General features: G+C 31.2%; 1 protein-coding gene across 4 annotated transcripts in view; it reads right to left on the reverse strand.

Annotated features, from left to right (window-relative positions):
* The window catches only part of LOC118181851 (tetratricopeptide repeat protein 21B-like), a 226943-nt gene that overhangs the window by 103595 nt on the left and 96512 nt on the right, over positions 1–26836 (reverse strand). For all 4 annotated transcript variants that reach the window (XR_015039192.1, XM_085809770.1, XM_085809769.1 and 1 more), the window contains exon 15: positions 13427–13584. Coding sequence is in view for 3 of the 4 variants with exons in the window: in XM_085809770.1 (XP_085665896.1) it covers positions 13427–13584 (158 nt within the window). In the remaining variant the exon portion in view is untranslated. The remainder of the gene's footprint in view (positions 1–13426; positions 13585–26836) is intronic.

Here is a 26836-nt window from a genome sequence, read left to right on the forward strand (position 1 = left end):
AAATAGCAGTGTAGATGGATAAAGTTAAGAGTGTGCGCAATGCCATTTTTGTGCAATTCTGGGATTTTTTTTTTAAGTAAAAATAAGTCAACGTGTACATGGTTTAGTGATATTTTAATTAAATGATAGTTATTTTGTGAATTTTATGTTTGTAGGAATTTGGTATACGTTTCAGTTGAAGTAAACGTGCATGGAAAGAATTTAAATATTTGACACTAAGTATTTGTAACCATTTGTAATGTTTGCGTTATGAATTCGTTAGTGACGTTTATAATATAATAGATAATTTAGAGGTAAAAGTTTTTCGATATTTTATTTATTTTATATGTGGAAATGTTCATCCTTGGAAAGGGTATATACTTTTTCGCGATCAGGTAATTTCATATATGTGCTTTTTACCGAGTTTAAAGATTCACAGAATTTTTTTGCATTTTCGTGCAAATTTTTGTAATTTATGAGAAAATAGCAGTGTAGATGGATAAAGTTAAGAGTGTGTGCAATGCCATTTTTGTGCAATTTTGGGATGTTTTTTAAGTAAAAATAAGTCGACGTGTAAATGGTTTATGTGTATGTGCTATTCTGAAAAACTCGCAAGGAGTTTGCGATTGTGCACTTTTTCCAAATTTTGCAGTTAATATTTGTCATGATTAAGCAGTTTTGTTACATAAAATTTCTAGCATAAGTGTAATTCGGCTAGTAGATTGTTGTAAAAAGTGTTCAGTAAATAAAAAGAAAAGAAACATGTCTTTACTTTGTAAAGACAAAATCGCGGCGAAAAAAAAAAAAAAAATAGAGGGTTGCTGTAGCAGAGTTGGTCGCCAAATTTTCGCCAAAAAATCGCCAAGTTACTATAATCTAAAGATCAACCAAACACTCCAAATACTTCATTATACAGAATGAGAAAATTAAATCATGCATCTTGAAAAAAGGTAATGCAAGCACATAAATTTTATACTGACATTTAGCGTGAGTTTTGTATGAAAAATGAATGGAAGAAATGATCTAAAACTATAAAATAGTTTGAACAGGGAAGTACACTCCTTGTAAATTACATATGTAGGGGGGAAAAAACAAGTATTTGAAACTTTAAAGTAAATATATTTTATATTTATATACCCAGAAAACTACTCATAACTTTAAAAATTCATGAAACCTGGAAAAGGCACAATAAATTCTTTTATTTTATATTTTTAGCATCTAAAATACAGAAGCAAAATAAAAGAATCCACTTCCTGAAATAAAGTCTTATACAAAATGATTTACAGTGCAAAGTCCGAAATCCGGACGTCCAATATCCGGAATGATCTAAAATACGGAGCTCAAAACCCCCAACAACGTTTTTCTTGCAGGTTTTACGCATGCGCATTTGATTACCCCCTCTGTGCATAATAAAACATCTGAAGAGTCCAGATTCTTTATTTCACTTCAACACTAAATAAAATACCTTGTTACTGAAGAAACAATCATATTAGCATAAACGTGTATGATCAGTAATTTGGCTCTGTTGCAGCATACCTACTTGGCACACATCTCAAACCGAAACATTCCACATAGATACATCGTTGATCTGACGCCAACCTGGCGAAACATTATTTATTATACCTTCCTTTCATCACTGCATGTTTATCAACACATGACAACTTGAGTAATGACTCGTGTAGCGATGCCTAAACAATTTTTTTATGTTAATAATTTAATAATAAGGAGTATGATGACCTTACATGTTGACACGTTTGGCGATGATCACAGCTTTAAGTTAAATGCGCTAAAAAATGTTGAGAAGGAAAAATTTAACAAAAATGTATTTCCATATGCTAAAAATAGACTTTGCTGATGATACTCATAGACCCAAATATTACATTTAGGGCTATTTGAATTAAGAATAACTGATTTGTTGTTCACATAAACCCAGAACCAGCACCAGGGCTCGTATGGCCGCAATGAGTCGCAGAATTTAGGACCACAAAGACTGCATCAGGCGGTAAGATATCTAGCGCCCGCCCTCAATACGACTTAAGTATATGTGGGAACTTATTTATTCAGAATTCTGATAAGCCTTAAGCATGTGTAAGAAATAGACATAAGTATAATAAATAACTAAACTAACACAATTCCGGCTTAATTGTCTCAGTGCGTAATAGAAAAAAATAAAATTTAATGGAACAACTTGTCGTTAGTCGGCAAGCTCATGATGCATAGCCAAATATGTATAGTGAACGATAGCTAAATTTGATGATGATAGCCGCGAATTTCAAAGGTTTTCGGATATCGCAAAACAAAGGTGAAATTTTCCAACTGACAGATTATATAAAGAAATGTGGAGAAGCGGTAATAAATGAAGATGATATAAAAGAAGTTTTTCATTGTGACGACAAAGGTTCTCCCTCACCAATCAATTAATGAAAGGTGAAATCTGTAGTATGGTTCTAGATCCAGAAAATGCCGCTACTGATAGTGCAGAAAGTGACAGAGAGAAGTTACTGTAATAATGTAAACAAATAAATATTAAGCTTTTTTTGTAAATTTTGATACTCTTTAGATCATAAATACTTCATTAGTTTACAAATCACGATTTCATATTTTTAATTTCATAATTTCTGCATGCCATCTTACTAGATTTAAACTGATGATCTAATATCCGGAAAAATTCCAAATCCGGAATCACCGAAGTCCCAACGAGTCCGGATGTCGGACTTTATACTTATAACAATAACACTCTAAATTCGAAAGAGTCCTATCCGACTCTAAAGGAGTGATATCCCACCTCCCTCTAATGCCAAAATGGCACCAACTTCGAAGGAGCTATATTTCACTCTAGTAAAAAGCGGTCCCTTTTCACACAAAAACAGGAGTGACCCTTTCTTCGTTCGCTCTTCTTCGATAGTCAGATATCGCCCGATATTCGGGTGAAACCACACACATTACAAGGAGTTATAATAATAGTCTGCTCACTCCTTGATGGTGCGATTTTTATATAATTATTTTATAGGCAAACTGAAAATTGGTATTTGCTATGTAAACTTTATAGCTGATGTATTGTTTTAGATATCTGGTTAATATTATCTCTTGAAAAAAATATTTTACACTACTTTTTAACATGCTATTGTGATTTTAATTATCTGATATATACATCTGTTTTAGATTTGCTACCTATGTACGTACTTAAACATTTATTGGCGATGAGATTTCTTTCCAGATCTAACGAAATATACATATAAAAAAATTACACCCATATTAAAATATTGGAAATTCGGTGTAGTTAACATTCTGAAATACTTAACACTATCACTTTCTCACAGAATATATTTTATTTTACAGAAACATGGCTTTTGCCTTTATGTAAGCAATAAAAATAAGAACGTCAATGCAACTTATATATAAAAACTGGATTATGAATCAAAGTAGACCATCACTGAAATAAAAAAACACAGTTTAAAGACAATCATATCTTCATTGTTTAGACATATAGTTTTTCTTTCCAAATCTAACGAAATATACATATAAAAAAATTACATCCATATTAAAATATTGGAAATTCGGTGTAGTTAACATTCTGAAATACTTAACACTATCACTTCCTCACAGTACTTCTGATGTGAAATTACTTTGAACTCACAGAATATATTTTATTTTACAGAAACATGGATTTTACCTTTATGTGTAGTAAGCAATAAAAATAAGAACGTCAATGCAACTTATATATAAAAACTGGAATAGCAAGATATTCGCAATGAAAAACTTAACTTTTGAATAAAAACTTTTGAATAAAAAATAAGATTTTTCAGGTACTTAAAACTTTGAATAAATATTTCAGATATTTTCAAAATTTGATTTGAGAAATCAAAAAATGATTAGTTTCATAAAAGAAATTAAAAAAAAATCATTTTAGATGAATCATATATATATATATATATATATATATATAGTGATATACATTCTAAATTTTGTATACATATTTTAATTTAAAAAAGCAAATTATGCTTATTCACAAGATTTGGGCACGTAATCATGTAAATTGTAAGCTAAATTTTCCATTAAATAATCATTCTAGTTGGAAAAGTAATTTATTAAAAATAGTTCTTGACAAATTTTATAATGAAATTTTGAATGTGTTAGAACAGCTGATCATATATGTATGTGTCAGTAAACCTGTATCATAATCTGATAGATTTAACTTCTTAAAATGCTACTTATAAGTGACTATATTAATACAATTTGTGAATTGATGTTACTAGTAGTTTGTCTACTTGAGCATAATATGCATAAAAAATCGAATAATAAATTTTAATATACATTGAAGTAAGAAACAAATGCGAATTTAATTTCCCTTACATGAAAACTATTCAGCTTTATTTTTAATGTATGAGATTCAGAAAATAAGTAACCATAAAATACTCTCATGCTATTGTTTTTAGCTTCATATATTGCACAAAATATTGCAAAAGAAATGTTTCTATTTCTTATTACATAATTATGAAGAGCTTAAAATTAATTATTACCCCAAATTACGAATAAAGTCTAAAATCTTCAGTTAGCTTGTTACGCTTTCTATTTTTGAGAAGTTATATGCATACAAATTCCTATACATTAATCATTACAGGTGAATAAATGCTTACATATACTTTTAGACTATAACTTATTTTTATATATGCTAATTCCAAGTCTCATTTGGGAAAAATAAATTTTAAAGTGAAATAATATGGATTATAGCTCACATGTGTAAGCTAAAAATTCATTTTTCATAATTCTGCTGAAAATTATTATGTATTTCATTTATTGATTAAATCCGAATAGGAATCATCACCATAACTGCAGAATTATAATAATTTCAATGAACAAAGTATTTTAAATATAAGTGAAAACAAGCATTGCATGAAAAACTCTTTATTAGGAAATATATGTACATATATATTAGGAAATATATGTACATATATATATACATATATAAAAATGGAAAATATGACACTAAAATGACATTAAAAATATGAAATGTAATGCATGTACAAAATGCAATAAATTCAGACTCGAACATGTATTTAAAGAGTCCACACAAGCTCTAGGAGTGCTGACATTATACAAAAGGCTTGCCACAAAATTATAAAAATTTGTTGATGTATGTGCATATTGAACGCTAAATACAAAATTAGTTTTAAATAGAATGTCAAATGCCTTCATGGCATGATTTGGGCATGCTTTTAAGTGATTTACTGCTTTAATATAGAATGAACTTGTAATACACACTATAATGGGCTGTTTATTCTGAGCTGGTCCAAGAGATTCCATGTCTTCTATTCCCTGAAAATAAATTTCTTTATTAAGAATACATCCATTACCTATCTATTAGGACAAGTCAAATACCAATGAGCCATACTAGAAAGTTTATCTTTCCAATTAAAAAATATCGCCAGAAAAGTTTTTCTTCTTTCAAAAATAAGTAATTCCTAGTAATTTTATTCACATAGAGGTCTTTTGCTTTTAGTTTCTGTAAAAATGCAGTATAAATACATATAGGAATATGTAAATATTATATTGATGCAAATATAAAATAGGATAGTCTATCTGTGCGTTGCTTCTTAATGAAAAATGTAATAAATAATGTACATAAAAATGTAAAAAGAACAAACTATATGGAGAATTAGTCTGTCTTTTCCTTATGAAAACAAGTATCATCCCTTCATAATAAACTATTGTTGTTCATAATAAACTATTGTTATTGTAAAGATGTTTGTTCTTGATTTCATGATCGCTATAGTCTGGCTGGAAGTGTAGCTTTTGAATTTCACCTTGAAGCAATTTTTCCATCACCTTACACGTTAAAAAAAAAAAAAATCTATGTTCACTGTATATACATGCATATATATGATTAGTGTCATGCTTTAGATTTAGATCATATAAAGGCATCACACATATTACAAACCATCTTATTCTCTCGAAATATTTGCTAGTATGTAGGTGACATTCAAATCAATGCAATTCCAATTCTACAGAAATTAGCTAAATGACCATGCATCATCTGTGGGTACAATAGTCGAAAGCAGCCTGAGAAGATGAATTTTAGCCACATGAGGCCAAATACATTCACTGCTGTAAAATGGCTCATTTTAATATAATCTGCCCTCTTAAAATGAAAGTTAGTGCAAAGCATATCAAAATTCCTCAATACTTACATTTAGCAAATATTAGAAGTGCAGAATTTGGATTTTTTTTTTTTTTTTTTTTTTTTTTTTTTCAAATAACAACCTGATGCTAAAATACTTGCTTTGCCTTTACCCTACAAAAATAAAAATAAAAGTATATATAAAAGACATATACTGGATAAAAATTGCATGTGAAATGTAATAATTAATTGAAACGATATAAATATCACACATGAACCTTTCAAGATAGAATATGTAGCAAATTTCAAAGTATATGCAGCTCAGCTCACTTACATATAGTATCAATAGCTTATTTACATATACATACACTGCAAACTAAAAATATTATCCTATGAAAAGAATTTTATAGCTAAGCTTATGAAATTATTTTTTATGCATAGACTTATGCCAAATATTTACTCATTAATAATTAATAAAACCTTTTTCCCTCTTTCTTTCCAATAATTTTAGCTGAGCAAAAGTTCTGTGAGCAAAACTAATGCTTTTAGGTCATCTATATATATATAAATACACACGTTTATCACATAATGATTACAAAAATATCATTAAAAAGGCCTTTGGCACTAGAGGCACATGCATTTACCGCTTATCTTTAAGAGCCAGAAGGAAAAAACTATAAGCCATTTAAGAATAAAGACCAATGTGAGTAATAGATGCAAAATTACTTTACTCTAGGTAATTAAGAAGTAAACAAAGAAAAGTTTTAAAGTATTCTATCATTTATAATCCTAATTAAAATCTATCATTTATAATCCTAATTAAATTCTATCATTTATAATCCTCGTTGAATTTTTAAAGATTTTTACCACTGAAATCAGCAATACTTGGTACCAGAAGATCAGGGCGTTTTGTTTCCACATATTTCAAAATTCTTGGGACATAAAAAGATGAAAACTGTTTTTTAAATGTCTATCATTAGAAATTGTTTCAGTTTCTATACAATTTCTTACATGGCTATTAGACAAAACCATTTCAATTGTTTTTATGACTGAAACATACTGAAATGTTTCTTTTACAATTTTGGTTTCAAATTGACCTGTTTTTGTATTCAGAGCTTGATCCAATCTACTGCCAAGCATAATTTCGACAGCTTCGATAAAATTCTGACAGCTTTTCAAAGCCTTTATTTGTCCTTTAGTTGCTGACATGCCATCAAAAATCTGCCTAATGGGAAGGATGCCTCCGTGGAGGTCTTTGTAAGGCAAACTGGTTCGTATACACGTTACACATGGAGAAAACCACAAAAAAGTCCATGCAGCCAGCTCCTTCATGCGATTCAAACTCTGGTCCGAACTACCAGTGCTCAGCGACTTTGCCGCTGGTGGGTAATATTTAGGGGATGTGCATTAATGTTCGGAGAAAAAGCATGATATTAAGCATTTGTAAGTAAACAGCCTGTTAAACATGGTATTTAGGGCATATAAATTAAAATGAGCGCAGGGGCGTAGCTAGAGGGGGGCAAGGGGCATCTGTCCCCGGGCGCAGGATCCAAAGGGCGCCAAACTGATGTTACGGCATTTTAGAATTAAATGTTTTCCATCCTTGGGAAGCAGTAGGGGGCGCGAAATCTTCAGTTGTCCCTGGGCGCTGAAAACCCTAGGTACGACTCTGAATGAGCAGCAAGAAATATAATATTAAGCATACGTAAGTAAAATTTACATAAAGTAAATATTAGTTACTGAAATCAATTTGGCCTTCCCCCATTTTCTCAAAATTGTTCCAAAAACTGTTCCGTTAAGAAAATTTTCGGCAACATATTATCTTAGAAGGAAACATTCTTTAAACGCAATTTAATAGTTCTTTGACTGTACCTCAACCATTATGCTTCATTTCATGCCGAGACAAGTACTCGAGTATGCAGTTTTGTAAATTTTCTTTGCAAACATTTTAAAATCACTTTTAGGAAACATAGCACGGAAATCAGACAAAATAATAATAAATTGAGAAAAAATGGCATATGCAAATAAATTTTGAACAGCAGCGAAAGAAAGCGAGGAGGCCGCAAGAGAATTCTACCAGCTTTGTGCTTTTGCAGCGTTTACATTTACTGGATTCTTTGCGGTAGTGTTTTCGAAGGCAGGTGGAAGGATGGTAACTTTGAACTTCTGCAGTTCATAAAATTTCAGAATGCAGTTCCAAATACTGATATACATATGTACATTTTTTTCATGACTGTTGCGAGAAGAATTTTGCAAAGTACAAATGGATTAAAAAACACCTAAGACTGAGAAATTGTACCATACTGTCTACAAATCAGCTGATAGAGTAGTAAATCAAACTTTTAGAATACTATTAATGATTTTGTGTATAAGGAAAACAAACAAAATAGTACTTTACGGTATTAGAATTAATGTTTTATTTCAAAAATAAACCCAGATATTTTGTTTTTATATATATAATTTTGACATTTTATAGACTTTTTATTGTCGTTGAAAAGTCGTTTTGTTTCAGTTGAAATAAAAATGTTTAGACATAAACAAATTTTACTATTTAATTAAGTCTGAAAAAAACATGCCTTACATTTTTTAGAAATAAATAGTTTTTTTTTTTTTTAATTTTCTTATTTGCATTAAAAGAAATAAACATTTGGTGTACATATTATATATTGGCATATACATATATTTGTCAGTAAATACATATTTAGCATAAAATAAATACATGTATATAGCATGTAAAGTCAACTGAATATCTGGAATTTTCAAAAATCCGGACTAGGTATAGTTTTTAATTTAAAACAGAGTAGAAAATAAAATTACCTTTTAGGACATTAACAGCATCTTTGGAAACTTCTTGCAGTTATAAAAATCTGATAATTTTGAACTATCATGTAACGCCTCCTGAAAAAAAAGTATTTTATTGTGCTACAGTTTAAAAAAAGACAAGGGGCAGATAAATTTGACAATTTGCTGTGGCACAAGTATTAGGAATATAGAACCTATGTAGAATGGGACAAGGTACTAAAATTTTATGCTTGGTCTTTGATTGAAAATGAATTCTCATTAAATAGTTATCTGCATGAATTACCTGGAATATTTAATAATACAAGTTTTCAGTTTGTCATCAGAAAATCAAAACTTATTATTTTTTTTAAATAGCTGGTTTTTTTTTAGTCCAAAGGGGCAATTCTCCCAGAAGGACTGTTAATTTCGTTTTGGCATTTTGCATATATTTTGCATTTTGCATATTCCCGATATGTTTCATTTCAAATTGCTGCCACCAAACATTATATTTAAAGAAATTAAATAATGAAGAATCTGCATGAATGTATGTATGTTTCTCGCATTGTAATAAAACAACGGTACCTAGAGCCAACAAAATTTGAATAAGGTAATCTTCCATAGAATATGGGCATGTGGAAGCCCTAATTTGAATTTGAAATTGGTTTTATTATTTGCTTTATTATTTAATATTTTGTAATACTTCAACGAATTTTTGATTAACAAAGTAAACAAGTAAACGATTTCAAAGCGAGCAATGGCAAGACTGTACGAGTAAAAAAAAAATATATATATCTCCAGCTCGCGAGACTGTATTGGAAATTCTAAAGATATGTTCATTTTAAAATTATTTTGCGAGATTGCTGTTGAATGTTTTTATGGTTTAAGTGCGAAGAATGTGATATTTAATAAATAAAGGTAACACACAAAATGTTAAAAAAATGCTCCTTTGGACGTAATTTAAAATCTGAAGCTTTCAGTCTTTTTTAAAGAATGCAAGATTTTTTTTAAATCGTAAACGGAAAGCCGTCTTAGCAGCTTTATTGGCCTCCCGGACTTTTGAATGTTCAAGAGGCCTTAGTTACACCTACACTCTCGAGAATAACAACATATTTGCAAAAATATAAGTTTTAGAATGCTGATATGACCCAGGTAGTGCTAGTATTTATATTTTGGAAAAATTCAACTTTGCAACAGTAAGTGAATTTTATTGTCACAAACTATAAGCAGAATTTATAAAAAATGAAAGTTAAAAATCTATTAAAAACTACTAGAAGCTGAAAACGATATGCGTTCAATAGGAAATTCAGTAAAGTATATGGTTTTTATTTCTTCCAATACTACCAAATAATTTACACACTTGTGTTATAAAAAAAATCAAAACTTTAGTATGCATTTTTTTTTTTTTTCCACCGCTGTTCTTCTTATTTGAAATAGGAATGCATGCAAAACTAAATTTAAATAATTAAATTCGATAGCTTTGTGTAAATTGTTCAAAAATAAAAATAGTGTTAAGAATTATTTACAAAAAGTACCATCCATACGTACAGCTTTCATTGTGTTAGCAGTACGTAATAAATAAAACTACGTTACAGCATTACACTCTTAAAGCAAATTTACAGACACCTAAAAAAAAAAGAGCAAACTAACTATAATTTATAATAATTAAGATATTTATATTAAGAAATAATTGTATATATATTTTAAAAGCAAACTTACTTTTGGCAAAGGAGCTGTATCCATTGTTACGACTGTCCTCGCTTGAAATGGCGCTTAGCCAAAGAATGTTCTTTGGCTTAGCAAACTTGTTTGGTCAGTCTGGGTGGACGATGACAAGACAGGGGGTCGTCCTGCTCCTTCAATTCACTCCCTTCCCCAAGGTTATTATTGCAAGTGGGAAACATGTTCTGCTACCAAGACAGTAAATTTGCGTTGTTTGACACGAAACGGAGCGAAAACTGCTGTCACCCTCCAAATCCCACTCTGCGAGATTTAGAGTGAAAGTAATTAGAAATTGACTTCTTAACTTCAACTTACCACTTCGGGCCAGAACATAGTTTTAGAATCACGTCTGAATACATAATGAGGAAGAGCAGTATTTAACCATGAAGTTCTTCGGTCTTAGAGAGAGATATACGAGGTATTCTGGCTGCACACGTCCACATTTTTAGGCTACTCTCTCGTAAGCTATTATTACGCTCAGCCGTACTTTAGGCCCTTCATAGCTTCGCAGTCTGTTAACATTAAGGGGCCAACTCTGTTAGAATTTTGATAGCTTCAGCTATACCTCTTTAGTTTAGATTAGTTTAGTTAAATTCTTAATCTCTTAAGTTCATGCCAAAGTGTTGGCCAAGATGGAGTTCTGTCAAATCTTATTTTGAATAATAAAGGATTATTTTACCCTTCCATCTTGTTTCCTGTCACATGAACTCAAGCGATTATTCGGTTACAAGTTCTTAAGATTCTTCACTTTCAAAAGTAACTTAGAATTAACCAATGAGGAACTCTACAAAGTTAATTTTTTGTATTTAAATCTTCAATTCATACATTGGATCTAGTGCAATGGATCTAGGTGCTATCCTAGAAAATACTGGCCACTTAAGAGTACTGAAGAGAGAGAAACCCATAAGTAAACATTATACATGTGAATTCAACCATCTATATGCTGTAACAAAAAATGGAATTTGTCTGAACTTTTCCCAGGTATTGGTAGTCCAATTTCAATAAATATCAAGTAGCTGTAGGTGCTTGGAACAATAAATAACTGGGAGCAATAGGTGTATGAATGAGCTAGCAGTTGCAAAGATATGTCTCTAAGAGCATTCAATGAACTGCAAGTTCCAACTTAGTCGGCCTGTCACTACATTTGAAATTAATGGGTAATAACAGCCGCAATATATCTTCTATGTGCTACAGACAAGACGAGCCATGCTGACTTTGGCACGAAGTGCTATGGCTGGTTAATGTTACACCAGCAGCTCAAATGCGTCACTTGGCTTCAGATTATCTTTGACAGGTACTAACTAATCAATTATGTAAACACTCCATTATCAGAATAGAAGAGAAACACGCCAATGTGACAATCAAAACAGCAATAACAACCTTGTATTTAGCGTACATTTTAATATTTGTACGCTAAATACAAGGTTGTTATTGCGATTTTGATAGTCCATTACCATTTCGGAAATACTGTTACTAAGGCATTGCCACAGCATCATTGAAGTCAGATAAATTCTTTGCTCTTTTATACTCAAATGAAATAGGACAGAGAGACCTTCAATACAGGTATTAAATCTATCATTCGCAATCTTAGCACACAGCGGACAAATATGCAGAAAACAGAGATAGTTTTAATGCTTGTGCATTAATATTAACAAACATATGTACAATACATACTCTGCACAAAAAAGGTCAGTTTTTATATCCCGTTCTACTGAGCCGATTGGCGAAATCTAATTTGTTTTTTTCATGTCTAGAAAGTGCGACTTAGGATATATATTAGATTTATATATAGCATTGTTCTAATATAGGTGCTTTGACACAAAATCAGCCTTCTTCTGAATACTTAGTTCTCCCTCATATTTCGATTCTACGATTTAAATGATTCCCGAATATTAAATTTTGTCAAATTTGGTGAGAAACTTACTGAGAAATTTTATCTTGGAGCACTTTTTTCAGTTTGCACCAAGAATAATTCACTTCGTGAATTCTTATTTATAACAACAGTTTCCTTTGCCCTTTTTTCATTGTGCACCAGTGGGAATAAAAAAAGGTGCATTGCTCATTCTTTTAAATAATTTTAACAAAGTGCATAAAGCACATTGGACATTATTATTGCTTACAACAAATATACCAAATTTCAAAAACGCGGCAATACATAAATTCAAATATATCACAATGAGTTTTGAATTAAAAAAGTGTAATTTTTTGCAGGTTTGCCTAGAAATACATCTACTTTAAGGTAATGGTAAAATTTTATAATTCAAAATTTTTTTCGAAAGATTTATAAAAATTATGAATTTAAAAGTAAATTTTAAAATATGTGCGAGTTTTATTTGGATTGAAGATTGAACCTAACTTTTGAACTGTGATGGAAGGAATCCAATAAGTTTAATTAAAAAAAAAAAAAAAAGAGAGAGAGAGAGAGAGAGGGATACTACTAAATGCATACCAAATTCAATTAATATAGAGGAGCTAAAATTTTGAGAGCGAATTGTTTAAAAATCACTCTTGCGAATTTTACAAAACTTGGCACTTTGGCATAATTTGAGTCGCAGAATCGAAATATGGAAAAAAAAATCAGCATGTCATTTCAGAAAAAAGTTTGATTTTGTGTTACATTACCTACATTAGAACAAAGCTAAATATAAATCTAATATACATCCCAAGCCGCGCTTTCAAGACATGAAAAACGCAAGCTAAATTTTGTCAATTGGTACAGTAAAACAGAAAATACAAAATACAGAACTGTCCCCCCATCTTTTTTTTTTTTTTTTTTTTTTTTTCCCCAAGGTGTACTTTAATACCATCAAACAAGTTACATAAATGTACCTCGAAATTCAAACTTAAGGCAACTTCAAGACAATGACTAGCAGCATACAAGTCTCCTTCCTGCAGATGAATTTGGGCCATTAGCAATCTTCCTTCGGGATCCTTACCTTCTTTATCCACATATTCGTATAAAAGTGCTTTGGCAGCAGTAAAATCTCCTAGGACAAGAAAACAGATTCAAACTTTGAACAAATATTAAAATTTTTATTTTAAACAATACCTTTGTAAGTTCTGAAAACAAAATTCTTAAATTCTGATAAAATAAAGCAGTTATTTTTAAAAATAATTTAAAATTAATCCTAATTAAAGGAAAATACAAATTCTAGATAAGAATTTCTTTGATGTAAAAGATCTCAAATAAATGAAACAAAATTATAGTGTACATACATGTAAAATATAAGATGATCATAAAAACATATGCCCAATATTTGAATCCCTAGGTGCCTACCCACTCCACCAATCTAAATGAAATTCCAGACATTGTTATTTGAATGTATGCACTCAAGATTGTGATGATTTAAAACAATAGATCTCTCACAGTTACAGTTACAGTGAAAAAGTTTCAATATTTTTTACCAGCAAGCCCATTATTTTCCTGTCCAAACTGCCAGTGCAATGAAATTCCCTAAGTGGCATTGGAATGATTTACATATGACGAAAACTGCCGGCGCAAAAACATTTGCAAAGAACAGCATTGCTAAGGAGCAATGAGAGGACAAGAGAAGAGAGGGAAGAAAACTTTTATTGGAATTACAAGTTTTTGATGTGTCCACATTCACACATGATAACACACTACATGAGAGAGATTGTTGATGACAATGATGAATGTAACATCGCACGAGGCATTTCTATACCTTCACGTTTTATGGCATCTTTCAGTTCTGACAAATCCCATGCATTTGATGCCTTGCATTTCAGATAAACACAGAACCAGAAATCCATCAGAGTGAGGTCAGAGAATCACAGTGGCCATAAAACTGGAAAGTTAAGAGAGATGACTGTGTCTCTGAAGTGCTGCTGCAGTACTTGTCGAACACATGTGCCTAAGTGAGGAGGAGCACTATCCTGCAATCATACAATGTCATTAAATGCCATTTCACTGCTGCAAGTCTGGAATTCTGCAACATTGTTGTACACCCAGCACTTACAATGAAAAACGAATGTGCCTGCACTGCTGCACCATATAATTACTTTATTTTCATGTAAAGGCCACATTGTGGCAATTTTCGTAAGCCCAGTGAACACAGTTTTTGGGATTTCATGTTCCCCATTAAGGTGAAATCCTCATTCCTACATAAAATCACTGCTGCTTGTCTCCAGGTTGCAACAACTGGACACTCTGGAATCGATAAGGAAATAGCTACAGAACACAGCACAGAAGCTGAAGAACTTTGGTGTTCAGTACATACAAAAGATGGGCAGCAGTTTTTGTAGTATCCCTGTGAATTACGCAAAGTGCATCAATGCACCTTCTCTCAGTGTCTTGTTTTGCCTTTGAGCATCAGAAGAATTAGTAATAGAAATGAGTGTAATCAATTATTACATGAAACATCTCGTTACAACACAACTAGTTTATTTACAAATCTAATAAGTGACAACTCTAGCTTCAGCATCTCAAAACAATACTAAAAAATATAAATGGCATAAGATAAATACCCATTAATTATCAAATACACATGAAATGAAACGCGAAGCCATTTTTTCCCCCCTTTTCTCACAAAAAGAAGCTCAAAAAGTAAATATAAAAAACATTCACTGTTGCCGTACGTAATTTTTCTAAATTACATTAAACAAAGGTAATATTAGATAGACGTTCAACATGCCATTCAGTGTTGTCATTGGTGCTTTATAATCCTCTTCTTTGCAAATGTTTTATGCTAGCAATTTTCACCAGACGTGGATAGTTTAAATGCCATTTATGGTTTTTCAAAACGTTAATCAATTTGCGCAGGAAAAAAGTGACTGCTGTCATTCAAAAATTTAAAAATTTTTTCACTGCAAATATAACCATGAGAGCTCTGTTGTTTTAAATTATCACAATCTCAAGCACATACATTCAAACAACAACATCTGAAATTTCATTTCGATTGACTGAGTAGATAAGATGTTAGGGGTTCATACATTGAGGAATATATATATATATATTTTTTTTTTAATTTTAAGATCCTTGTATGTAGTAATTTAGAAGTCAAACAAAAAAAATCAGCGTTATATTTTCAAATTTTCACAGGACTAGTTCCGATGGTTTTACCGAACCATCATCCTCAGCTGCAAAAGCACAAATCAACGAGATAAGATATAATGATTAGATAAGATAAGATAAGAAAGCCTGGACAGGAGATAAGCTACTGGCACCATCTGTTGATGAAACCAGAACTAAAAAATTCATTATTCACCAATGTTCCAGTGGAGGGTGCATTAAGATGTCTAGAAACCAGACTTCGCGAATTTCATTTCTCTTGCATCGAAATTGATGAGCTAATTTCTCTCACTCAAACTGTGTTTGAAACAAACACATTTTGTTTTCCAAAATAAATATTACAAGCAAACTGACAGATTAGCCATTAGAAGCCCCCTCAGTCCCATCCCGACTGGTATCTACATGCATTATTCTGCATATTAAATCAAAATTGTTTGAAACTTTAAATTTCCCGGTATGGTTCTACTAAATAGATGATACTTTTACCGTGTTTGAAGGTAATAAAGATGATTTAAATAAAGTTCTCTAAACAATGAATTCCATTGATCCTGCTATTCAGTTCACTTTTGAACTTGAGACTTGCAATTTTCTTCCGTTTCTCGACATTCTGGTCACACGTAACACATGCAACTTCAGTACTACGGTTTAACGTAAACCTTCATCGATTTGCCTCCCACCACACTTCAAATCATATCATCTGACAAAACTAAAATTAGCTTCATTTCATTCCTATGTTTTCCGTGCTCTTCAAGTTTGCTCCTCCAAACTATCCCTTGATGAAGAACTAAATTATTTAAAAGCAATAGCTATTGACAGGGGCTTTTCACATAACATTATTAATCAAGGAGTTAAAAAATTCTCATCTCAACATACCAAAAGGCACACTCTTGTTTTAGGAGATTATAAAAATTCTGTTGTCATTCCCTTCTTTCCATCAATTAGCTATAAAGTTGCGCGTATTTTGCAGAAATTTAACTTTCGGATCGTTTATTCTTCCATCAATAAAATTCCGAGTTCCATACTCAAGGACCCCATTCCAGATATGAATTCCTGGGGTATTTACAGGATTCCTTGCCAGTGTGGTTCAATTTACATTGGCCAAACTAAGAGAGCCTTAAAATTTCGCGTTAAGGAACATAAGGCATATGTTAGAATAAAGGAAACACAGAAGTCTTCTGTTGCCCAGCATTGTTGGTGCGAAAATCACATGTTCAATTTTTCTGCTGCCAAAATTATTCAAAAAACATCTTCCATTGGTGAACTGGATTTTCTAGAGACATTTCATATTCAAAAAAATCTTTCTGTTCTAGTTAACGAACCTAATTCCAATCCATCTTTGCCTTCAGCCTACCTTTGCCAAGTACGTTTTAGTTCTGGTTTTATCAACAGATGGCAGCAGTAGCTTATCTCCTGTCCAGGCTTTCTTATCTTATCTAATCATTATATCTTATCTCGTTCATTTGCACTTTTGCAGCTGAGGATGATGGTTCGGTAAAACTATCGAAATTAGCCCTGTGAAAATTTGAAAATATAACCCTGATTTTTGTTGTTTGACTTCTAAATTAATATTTGTTCGGCGTGTTATTGTATCTTAACTCTTTCGCATCGAAGTCGCCCGCAACGCCCGTTCATTCAGGCAACGGCAAACCGCCCCAGCGCCTTGTTTATTTTCTACCTAGAGCTTTCCCCCTCCACATCCGTGTATGGCTGATTGGTTTCGCGAGTTGTTAAGAGACATGTCAATCATTCTTTTGAAGCAACTAAAGGAGACGTATGGAAAGCTATTGACGTTCGCAGGTGCAATCCAACCCTAAGGTGAAACTGCACACAATGGATGAAACCGCAGAAAAACCCCCAAGAGAGAAGCAGTCTTTTCACTTAAGTAGGTTATTGTTAATGCTGTAGCTACTAGACGGGGGGGGGAGGAAAACCATTCCATGACAAATTCGTAAACACGGGCGTTTTCGATGTTTGATTAAAACAGATCTGGTAGTCTCTCGATGCGAAAGAGTTAATCTTTGTATGTAGTATCTTGTATCCAAGCGTTTCTGCCCTCCCATTTAAAACATCATCTATAAATTTCTCATGTATGCATGCAGTGCCAAATTTGAGTAAATTTGAAAGTGTAGTTAATCATTTTAATTCTTTTGTGATTCTTAAGTGAATAAAATATTTTCCAAGTTTTTCCAAAATGTTTAAAACTGAGTATCATGAGTTATTAAATATTAGGTTAAAGTGGTTGAAATTAATTCTAAATTTAAAAGCACACAATGTTCAGTCAAGGTTATCATCATCTCCGTCATAATACTCCAACTCATACAGTTGTCGTTGCCAAAGAAGTAATATAGAAATGTAGGTTTCAAGAGACTAACCACACTCTTCAGCCCATGCCTAGCTCCAATATCTCTGCTCTTAAACTCAAATCAGAGTTTTGTAAATGATGTTTTAACCGCTGATCAAGAAATGAAAATAGCAGTTATGGAACCTTTTGCTAACAGATTTTCAGATCACACTTTTAAGGGTATAGAACTGTTAGCTAGAAAATATGTAGAGCGTGTTAAACGGATTATACTGAAACAAAAAATACAACTCAGTTTTTAGTCCAAAGGGGCAATTTGCCCAGAAGACCTATTAATTTCTTTTTGGCATTTTGCGTTGATTCACTATAAGTGTTGTTTCACTTTTCGAATTGCTACCACCAAATATTATCACCCTTTATTATATTTAAAGAAATTAAATAATGAAGAATCTGCATAAATGTACGTATGTTTCTCGCATTGTGATAAAACAATGGTACCTAGAGCCATCAAGTGTTGAATAACGTAATCTTCCTGAAAATATGGACATCTGGAAGCCAAAATTTGGAATTTATTTTATTTGGATTTCCTATTCTGTAAAACTTTAACGAATTTTTGATTAACAAGCTCAAGGATTTCAAAGCGAGCAATAGCAACGTTGTACAGAAAAAACATTTTTGTCCTAAGTTTGGTTTTAGTTTATTTAATTATATCAAAGCAATCAAGGGCTATCTGCTTAAGGGAAGGGATGACTTTGTGGAGGACTTTCTAAGGCAAATTGGCTTGTATACATGTTACACATGGGAAGACTATGAAAATGCTCATGCAACCAGCCCATTAGCCAGGATTTAAGCCCTGGATCGAACTACCACTGTCCAGCGACTTCACTGGTGGGCTTCACTTTAAAGATGAAACAAAAAATGTCAGTGATGAAACTCAGAGATTACAGTCTTCAGCTGTAATTGTAAAAAATGCATTGCACACTTTTATTTATGACATGAAGGTATCATTATAAAATATTTATATCCTTGTTTTGTAAATACTTTAAAATGTTCCAGTAAAAATATAACTCTTTAAAAATATAATATTTGTTCTTAAGCTATAGTTTAAATATTTGTTCTACTGGAATTATTCTTCATATAGTTCTCTTTTGTGCTCGAAAGCCTAGGCGAATATTTTTTTTTCTTTAGTCCGAAGAAGCTTTGTCCCTGAACAACTATTGTTTTGTTTTGCGATTTTGCATTGAAAACTTTAAAAGGCTGTATAACTTTTCAAATCGTTGCCCCACATACTCTCTCCCTGCATTTTATTTGAAGAAATTAAATAATGAAGAATCTGCATAAATGTATGTAAGATTCTCGCATTGTGATTAAAAAACGTTAAATAGAGCCCTCCAATTTTGAATGACGTAATCCTGTTGCCAATATGGGCATCTGGAAGCCCAAATTTGAAATTTGGAATTTATTTTATTATTGATTTCATATTTTGTAAATCTTCCAACGAATTTTTTATTAACAATCTCAAGGATTTCAAAGCAAGCAATAGCAATGTTGTACAGAAAAATAAAAAATTTATCTCCAGTGCATGAGACTGCATATCGGAAATTCTAAAGATATGCTCATTTTAAAATTATTCTGCGATATTGCTCTTGAACTGAATTTTATGGTTTAAGTGCAAAGAACATGATATTTAATAAATAAAGGTAACATACAAAATGTTAAAAAAATGCTCCTTTGGACACAATTTAAAATCTGAAACCTTTCAGATTTTTTATTTTATCTCTGTTTCTTTTAGAAGTATATTAGGCTAAAAACTTTTAAATTTTATTTCCTTTAACATGAAATTCTACAAAAATTGACCAAAGTATTTAATTTTTAAAGTCGGAGACAATATTTAAGGACCATAAACTGAAGCGTGAAATGTTTGCATTTGTTTGAAACTTGAAAAAATAAAATAAATCACTAAAGAATATTTCTTATGTTAATAGATTAAATGACAGGCATTCATGTGTAGAATGTCATTAAAATTGTTGATCAATATATATTTTTTTCAAAAAGGTCTTATAAAATTCATATTCTAGAAAACACTGGCAGGTTTCAGAGTCAGTCCATAGCCAACTCATAACATTACCCGCATAAATTAAAAGTACTTCTATTTTAATGAATTTTTGTTTATTATATGATAATCCTAAAATAATAAAACTTCATGTGAATATTAATAATGAATTTTTAGCATCTGAAATTTTATAAATTACATGAAAATGTCTTCAATAAAACAATTGTGACAAAATTATAAATTACAGAATGCTACACACGACTAAGTCATTAAGAAAAAGTCAAAGAATTAACCTCAAGATACTTTTCTTCTTAACCAACTCCACAATAAAGTTGAAAATGATGTCAAAAATCCCAAATTTTGAAATTAAATATTTTGATAAATTTTTGTTGAACAAGAGCCTAAATATTTGTGCTACATGCTATATTTTTTATAATGAGCAGAAATTCTCCTAAATATAAGTATAGGGAATGGAGGATCATTAAGTGTTAGATTTTATAATTTTAGAAACTATGATTTTTCTAATTTAAAAATGAAAATGTATGAACATTTGCATCATTTAAAACATTTTTATAATGGGGAAGATATGTTTACAACCCAAAGTTGTAGAGACATTAGGTTATTTCGAAACAGGAGAGATGAAAAATAAGTAATGCCAGGACTCAAACCACAGACCTCTCGAATATGCGTCGAGCATTCTGACCACTACACCCCAAAGGCATGCTAAGAAGGCAAGAGAAATATTTTACATACTTCTCCTTTTAAAGGGCGACTGGGGATTAGGGTACCCAATTGCCCAAATCCTGGTGGTGAAGAATCATCATTCACCACCTTTTTAGTTTGGGCACCACCGTAGAGACATTAGGTTATTTCAAAACAAGAGAGATGAAAAATAAGCAATGCCCTCGCAGGGACTCGAACCATGGACCTCTTGAATACGCGTTGACCACTACACCAAGAAGGCATACTAAGAAGGTAGGAGAAATACCTTATAAAGTTAGAAAAATAAAGGCTCCTGTGGACTTGTGTGCATGTGTCAGAATAATACTGGAGAGGTAATAAGGCCATATAAAACTTGAACTGGAAAAACGCTAAAAGCTGCAGTAAACTTCCTAGAAATAATAAGAGATATTTTGTAAGCTGCAGTAAATACATATTCTTTCCTAAGTTCATATTCTGAACAGCCAAGAAATTCATACTGAAAGATTAAAAAAAGACAAATATTAACCCTGCAGAATAAAAACAGAAATAAAATCAACAATCATAAAAGATAAATGAAGTGTCACATTTCTAGTCACATCTTATACGAGCTTGGTGTCATATGAAGTGTAGCAAGATAGCCATGTTTCTGCAGTACACAAAGAAAACTTTAATAGCACCAAAAGTAATTTTAGAAATTTTTTATTTAATAAAAAAATTGATTACAAGAAGTTGTTAAATTGTTTATTCAAGTAATTCAACCCAAGTCCATACCTGCTATGATGAAGCTCATCATAGCCATGTAGGGGGTTGGACTACTATAATAAGGCTTACATAGAGGCTGGAATATATAATAATAACCATGTATTAGGCAATAATACTTTGTTTATTTTAATTAATTTGTTCATTTAAATAAAAATTACTTTTCATTATTACATTACACTTTGAGTATTTCAGAAAAATGGCAATCCTACTATACCAGTTCTATGACGGAATATTACAAGATATGTAACACTTCATTTTTCCTTTGATTTATTTTCCTTTGGATCATCTTTTATTTACTTTGCAGAACAAAATTCTTTCTCTCTACCCCCCTCCAAAAAAATTCATTCCTTATTTCACTTATGTATGAAAGAATCTGGATGCTGGTGGCATGTAAATGCATAGTTTCAAGGCATGGACTAATCTAATATTCCTTTATTCTCATCAACAAACACTTTATTTTATGCCAAAGATAAATAGATACAGTAAGCCCATCTGCTGTTGAAGCTTGGTTAAAAATTATGCAGTTTTGGTTGACATTTAATCCCCACTGGTAAAGAGAAAGTTTCCAAACTGAAATTATTATGCACTCAAGCCTTTATGTAAGTGTCTGCATCATTAGCATAATGCAGAAATCATACAACATGGAATAATTTTGAAATGATGCAGTTTAAAAAGATTTATTATAACTAGTCATTACTTTTTGGACAAAAAGGAGAAATAGCTACATTAAAATACAGAAATCAAGTGCTATAGCAAATTAAAGTTTAAATTTTGAAAGAGGTTCATTATAAGCACTTATTATTTCTAAGACATAAAGGGGAAATAATTAAAGAGATAAGTTAGAAATTTGAATTAAATACTTTTATCTCACATATATATCTATATATATACATACACACACATATACACGTATATTTATATATTTTTATGGAAGAGAGATTTTAATTGATTTCACTGTTTCTCCTCCTGACGAAGTGGCATTGAAGTTGACTGAATTCCTCTTCTTTTATATTCTTTATTCTTTAAATTTCATTGATTTTTTTAATTAGGGTTTCACTTGTTTGAAGTATTTTAGTTCTATCATTTATTAAATTATTTTTTACATTTATAGATTTTATGAAATTTATTATGAATTTCAGTTTTTGGTCTTTGTGAAAAATTCGTTCTAAATTTCTCACTTTGTCTTTACCGATAATTTTTCAGCAGCTTAATGCACGAAAATACTAGGCACAATTATAGAATAAAAAGAATATGTAATACTACAGAACACTTACAAGAAGAAATACTTTACTTCGTCACAATTTTGAAAAATAACCAAATTCCAAAGAAAATAATTAAAAATACTTTAAAAAAAGCTGGCATTAGCCTTACCAATTTTTAAATAATTAGTTTTGGATAATGAAATTTTCTGCTTAAAGCCTATTGGAGGGCAGATGATGGATGGCTAATTCAGATTATCTAATGTAAAAAGTGTATAAATGTAAATGTACAGTTAATTCTTCTACAAACATTTTCTTTCCTCCAAAGTTTTTGGCACTCTACTTTAATACTATTATGTAATAGTTTTAAATTACTTAGAAGGCCAGACTCTGCTTTTATTAACAAAATCGGGCCTTTTCATTTTTCATAGTAGCTTGACCGGCCTCTAGCTTGATGAATGACGACTTTTATTAACAAATGACTTTTTTTCCAATTTACCCTTTCTTTTGTGGCCAAAAATAAGTAATTTTAGCTGAATTAGCCATTTTCACTTATTTTTAACAGTTTTGTTCTTCTAACAACTTGACTGACGCCATTTTGAGTTCTTTCCATGTCTTTTCTCATCTGTCACACCCTCTGTAAAAAAAAGGGGGGACAAGAATTCCCGCCAACCTACAATCTCAGCCCATTGGCCTCTACAGATTTTATTGTTTCGCCCAACGACGTCACTAGACGATAAGGAAGGTTGGTTTGGGCACGGAGGGGTTTTGCACCCTTCTCCAAAATAATTTTTCGGATGCAAAGGACGGAACCTCTCAGGTCTGTTTTTTCGTTTCTATTGCCTATGTTTTTTGGTCCTAATAAGACCCTGCAACGTTTGTTTTCTTACAGATTTAATTGCATTTTAATTGTATTATCATTGCATTTTTATTTGCTTACAGCACCATTCTCTTTATAAAAGTTCCATCTTCTTTAAGGTTTAAAGGACCAGCCCATACGTTGTTGTAATTTTTGACTAATAGCAGACCGCTATTTATTTTATTCTATTTTGATTTTGATTTTAATTTTACATTGCTCGGAGTTGCAAGTGCTTTTGACACCCTAATGTGTATTTCAGCGGACGCGTTTGGAAAAAGGAACAGAGCAGTGAAACTCCAAAAAAGGATTTATTCGGAAATAATGTTCTTTAAAAAAAAATTTTCGCGTTAAACAAGAGCTTCAATGGTCTGTTTCGGCGAAACGCGTAATGGTATTTAACCTAGTTCGACAATCAGTTTTTTTCCCTTGAAAAGCCAATTGAGAGTATAAGTGGGTTAATTTACCATTTTCCGCTATTAATTATTTTAATTATTGTATTTTGTATTGTTGCAATTTGTGTCTTCATTTTAATTTTTAAGTTTTACTTTTTATGTATTGGCATTTTTCAATCTATGTTTTTTATTTGTACTTTCCTTATATATTTTTTTCCGTCGATCTATTTTTCATGTGAGTTAACTTTTCACATGTCACAATGGTCAGATTAATTTTTTCGTGCATTAGCAAGTCTTCCAGCATTAATTTTGGCAGTTTTTCCGCGTGTTTACATTTTTTCCAGTTTTTCCAGACAAATTTCTTCTTAGTTTTTATTTTTGTAATACTGCGTTAAAATATTTCGTGGAGCTACAGCTCCTGGTAACTTTTTAGCAAGATCGCAGCAATGTTTCTACCTACTACTATTATTTCATATCTTTTTGCAGCATTATGCGCAAAAGTTTTTGAGACCAAATAGGTCTTACGTCTAATTAATTGTTAGCTTTACATTTTCTTTTTCAATTAATATATATATATGTATGTATGTATGTACAGTCAAAAGTCTTTAATCCGGACATCCATAATCCGGACCTCAAAGCTACAAAATTTTTGCACATGCGTCAACGCATTGCGCATAATACTTTTACGCATGTGCATAATACGTTCACGCATGAGGGTTTCATGTATAACAGACAGTATAAGCTAAGCTAAAATTATCTAATTATCTATTTCAGTTAATGTTGCAGATTACATTGTTCCTTAATCTTCTAATTGGATCCGGCTTATTATTTTTTGCAGACTGTTAGAGCAATTTTATAAAAGTAAGCTTGAACTTTCGATTATGTCCGAAAAGAATTTCCGATTCTGGAGCTACCAAAATTCTCGAGCTACAAAGTGAAAGCATGTTCCGATGTCCATCAAACAAAAAGTGGTATTGCTGCAAAAAATGGATAAAGGCATATCCTTTGATTCTCTAATCATTCCGAAATATGTTTATCAATTTCACGCTGCTCTGCGGGGGGAACGACGTGGCACGCAATGAACTGGAAGTTGATCTGTCAGCACTATCCTTATCTTCAGGGCAGATGTTTTTATTTTATTTGGCTTATAATTCCTTACTAAATGTAGTATTTCATCTCTATGTATTCAGTCTTTGATCTGATTTAAATCAAATTCCTCGTCATTATAAATATCACGAATACACATCAAATAGTTTTCTGGTTGCAATTTTCTAATTTCGACTATGCGTAATGTATGCTTTATGCATGCCCGTGTTGAAAGAAATGTTTAATAAAGTAAACAAATAAATATAAAGCTTTTTTTTTTGGTAAATTTTTATACCCTTTAGATCATAACTGCTCTTTATTTCATAAATTACAGTTTCATATTTTTAATTTTAAAATTTCTGCTTGCCATCTTACCAGATTTAAACTGATGATCTATAATCCGGAAAAACCGATAATACGGAATCGCCGAAGTCTCGACGAGTCTGAATTAAAGACTTTTGACTGTATATTGTTACGGATTTGGTATTTAAATAGCTATTATTAGTAGAATTATAAATTTAATTGTTTTATTCCCTGTGCAGTGCAGCGTGTGACAGAGAAAGTTAAGCCGGAAAATTCAAAATACAAGAGCATGTGCATTTAACATTTAATAAAAAAAACATATCTTTTTGATTTCGAGAAAATACCAGAAAATTCTCATGGATTTAAAAAGCTTATATAAGCAGCATGAAAACCTCTCAATTCCTTAGTACTAGTTTCTTTTTAATCAGTTTTGTTTAGAAAATTGCAGTTGTTTACTGTAAACTTTTTTTTTTTTTTAGTTTAAAAGACAAAAGACAACTACTGTGAGATATTGAGATACTGTATGAATATCTGAGGAAATTTAAGCAATTTTTTTATTCATTCTTCATTTGACTTGTGCATTCAATTCATAACGATGCAACAATATATATATATATATGTATCACGTCGGGAAATTGGAACAGAGAATTGAGACTCAAAAAAAATTTTTGGGACAATTCATATAATTTAAAAAAATTTTCGTAACACAAGAGTTTTAATTGTCTGTTTCGGTGAAAACGCGTAATGGAGTTAGCTTGGTTCGACGTTTAACTGAAATTTCCCTCGAAAAGCCAGGTTGGAAGTCGAATTGAGCTAATTTACCATTTACCGTTTTATAATTTTATATTTTTTATATGTTTTTATTTGTTTTAACTTGTTCCATCGATCGGTTTTTTTTATATGTGTTAACTTTTCACTTATCACATCGAAGGTTTTTACTGTATTTTTTGCCATTCACCTGTTTCCAACGACTGATTTTAACTGTATTTTATATTCTACATTTTATTTCGCGTGTAGCCTAATTTTTCACCCTTCAATGTCATTTTTTTTTTTTTTTAAATACTGTGTTGAACTATTTCTTGGAGCCACAGCTCCTGGTAACTTTTTGGCGAGCTCACTACAATTTTTCTTATTATTATTTCCTTAATTTTGCAGCATATTGCGCAAAAAATTTTTAAGAACAAATAGGTCTTACTGAACAGTACTTACTAGCTTTTTAATTTTATATATATATATATATATATAATATTGTTTAGGAAATAAATTATTATTAAATTACTTTGCAGCAATTGCGCAAGTAGTAGTAACTTGATTTCGCACTAAATGAATTTAAGATCATACAACATATATATATATATATATATGTATGTATGCAACAATATATATATATATGTATGTATGTATGTATGTGTAAGATAAAAAATATAAAAGCAAACTTCTAATTTTAATTGGCTATAACCACTTTTATTTTCATTTAATTTGGGGACTTCCTCTATCTATCTTAAAAACAGTGCTATAAGTTTAAACTGTATCATTAAAATTAATCATGTAATCT

The sequence above is a fragment of the Stegodyphus dumicola genome, chromosome X2 (genome assembly GCF_044657685.1).
Source record: "Stegodyphus dumicola isolate Sdum_Otavi_A_Nest chromosome X2, ASM4465768v1".
NCBI lineage: Eukaryota > Metazoa > Arthropoda > Arachnida > Araneae > Eresidae > Stegodyphus > Stegodyphus dumicola.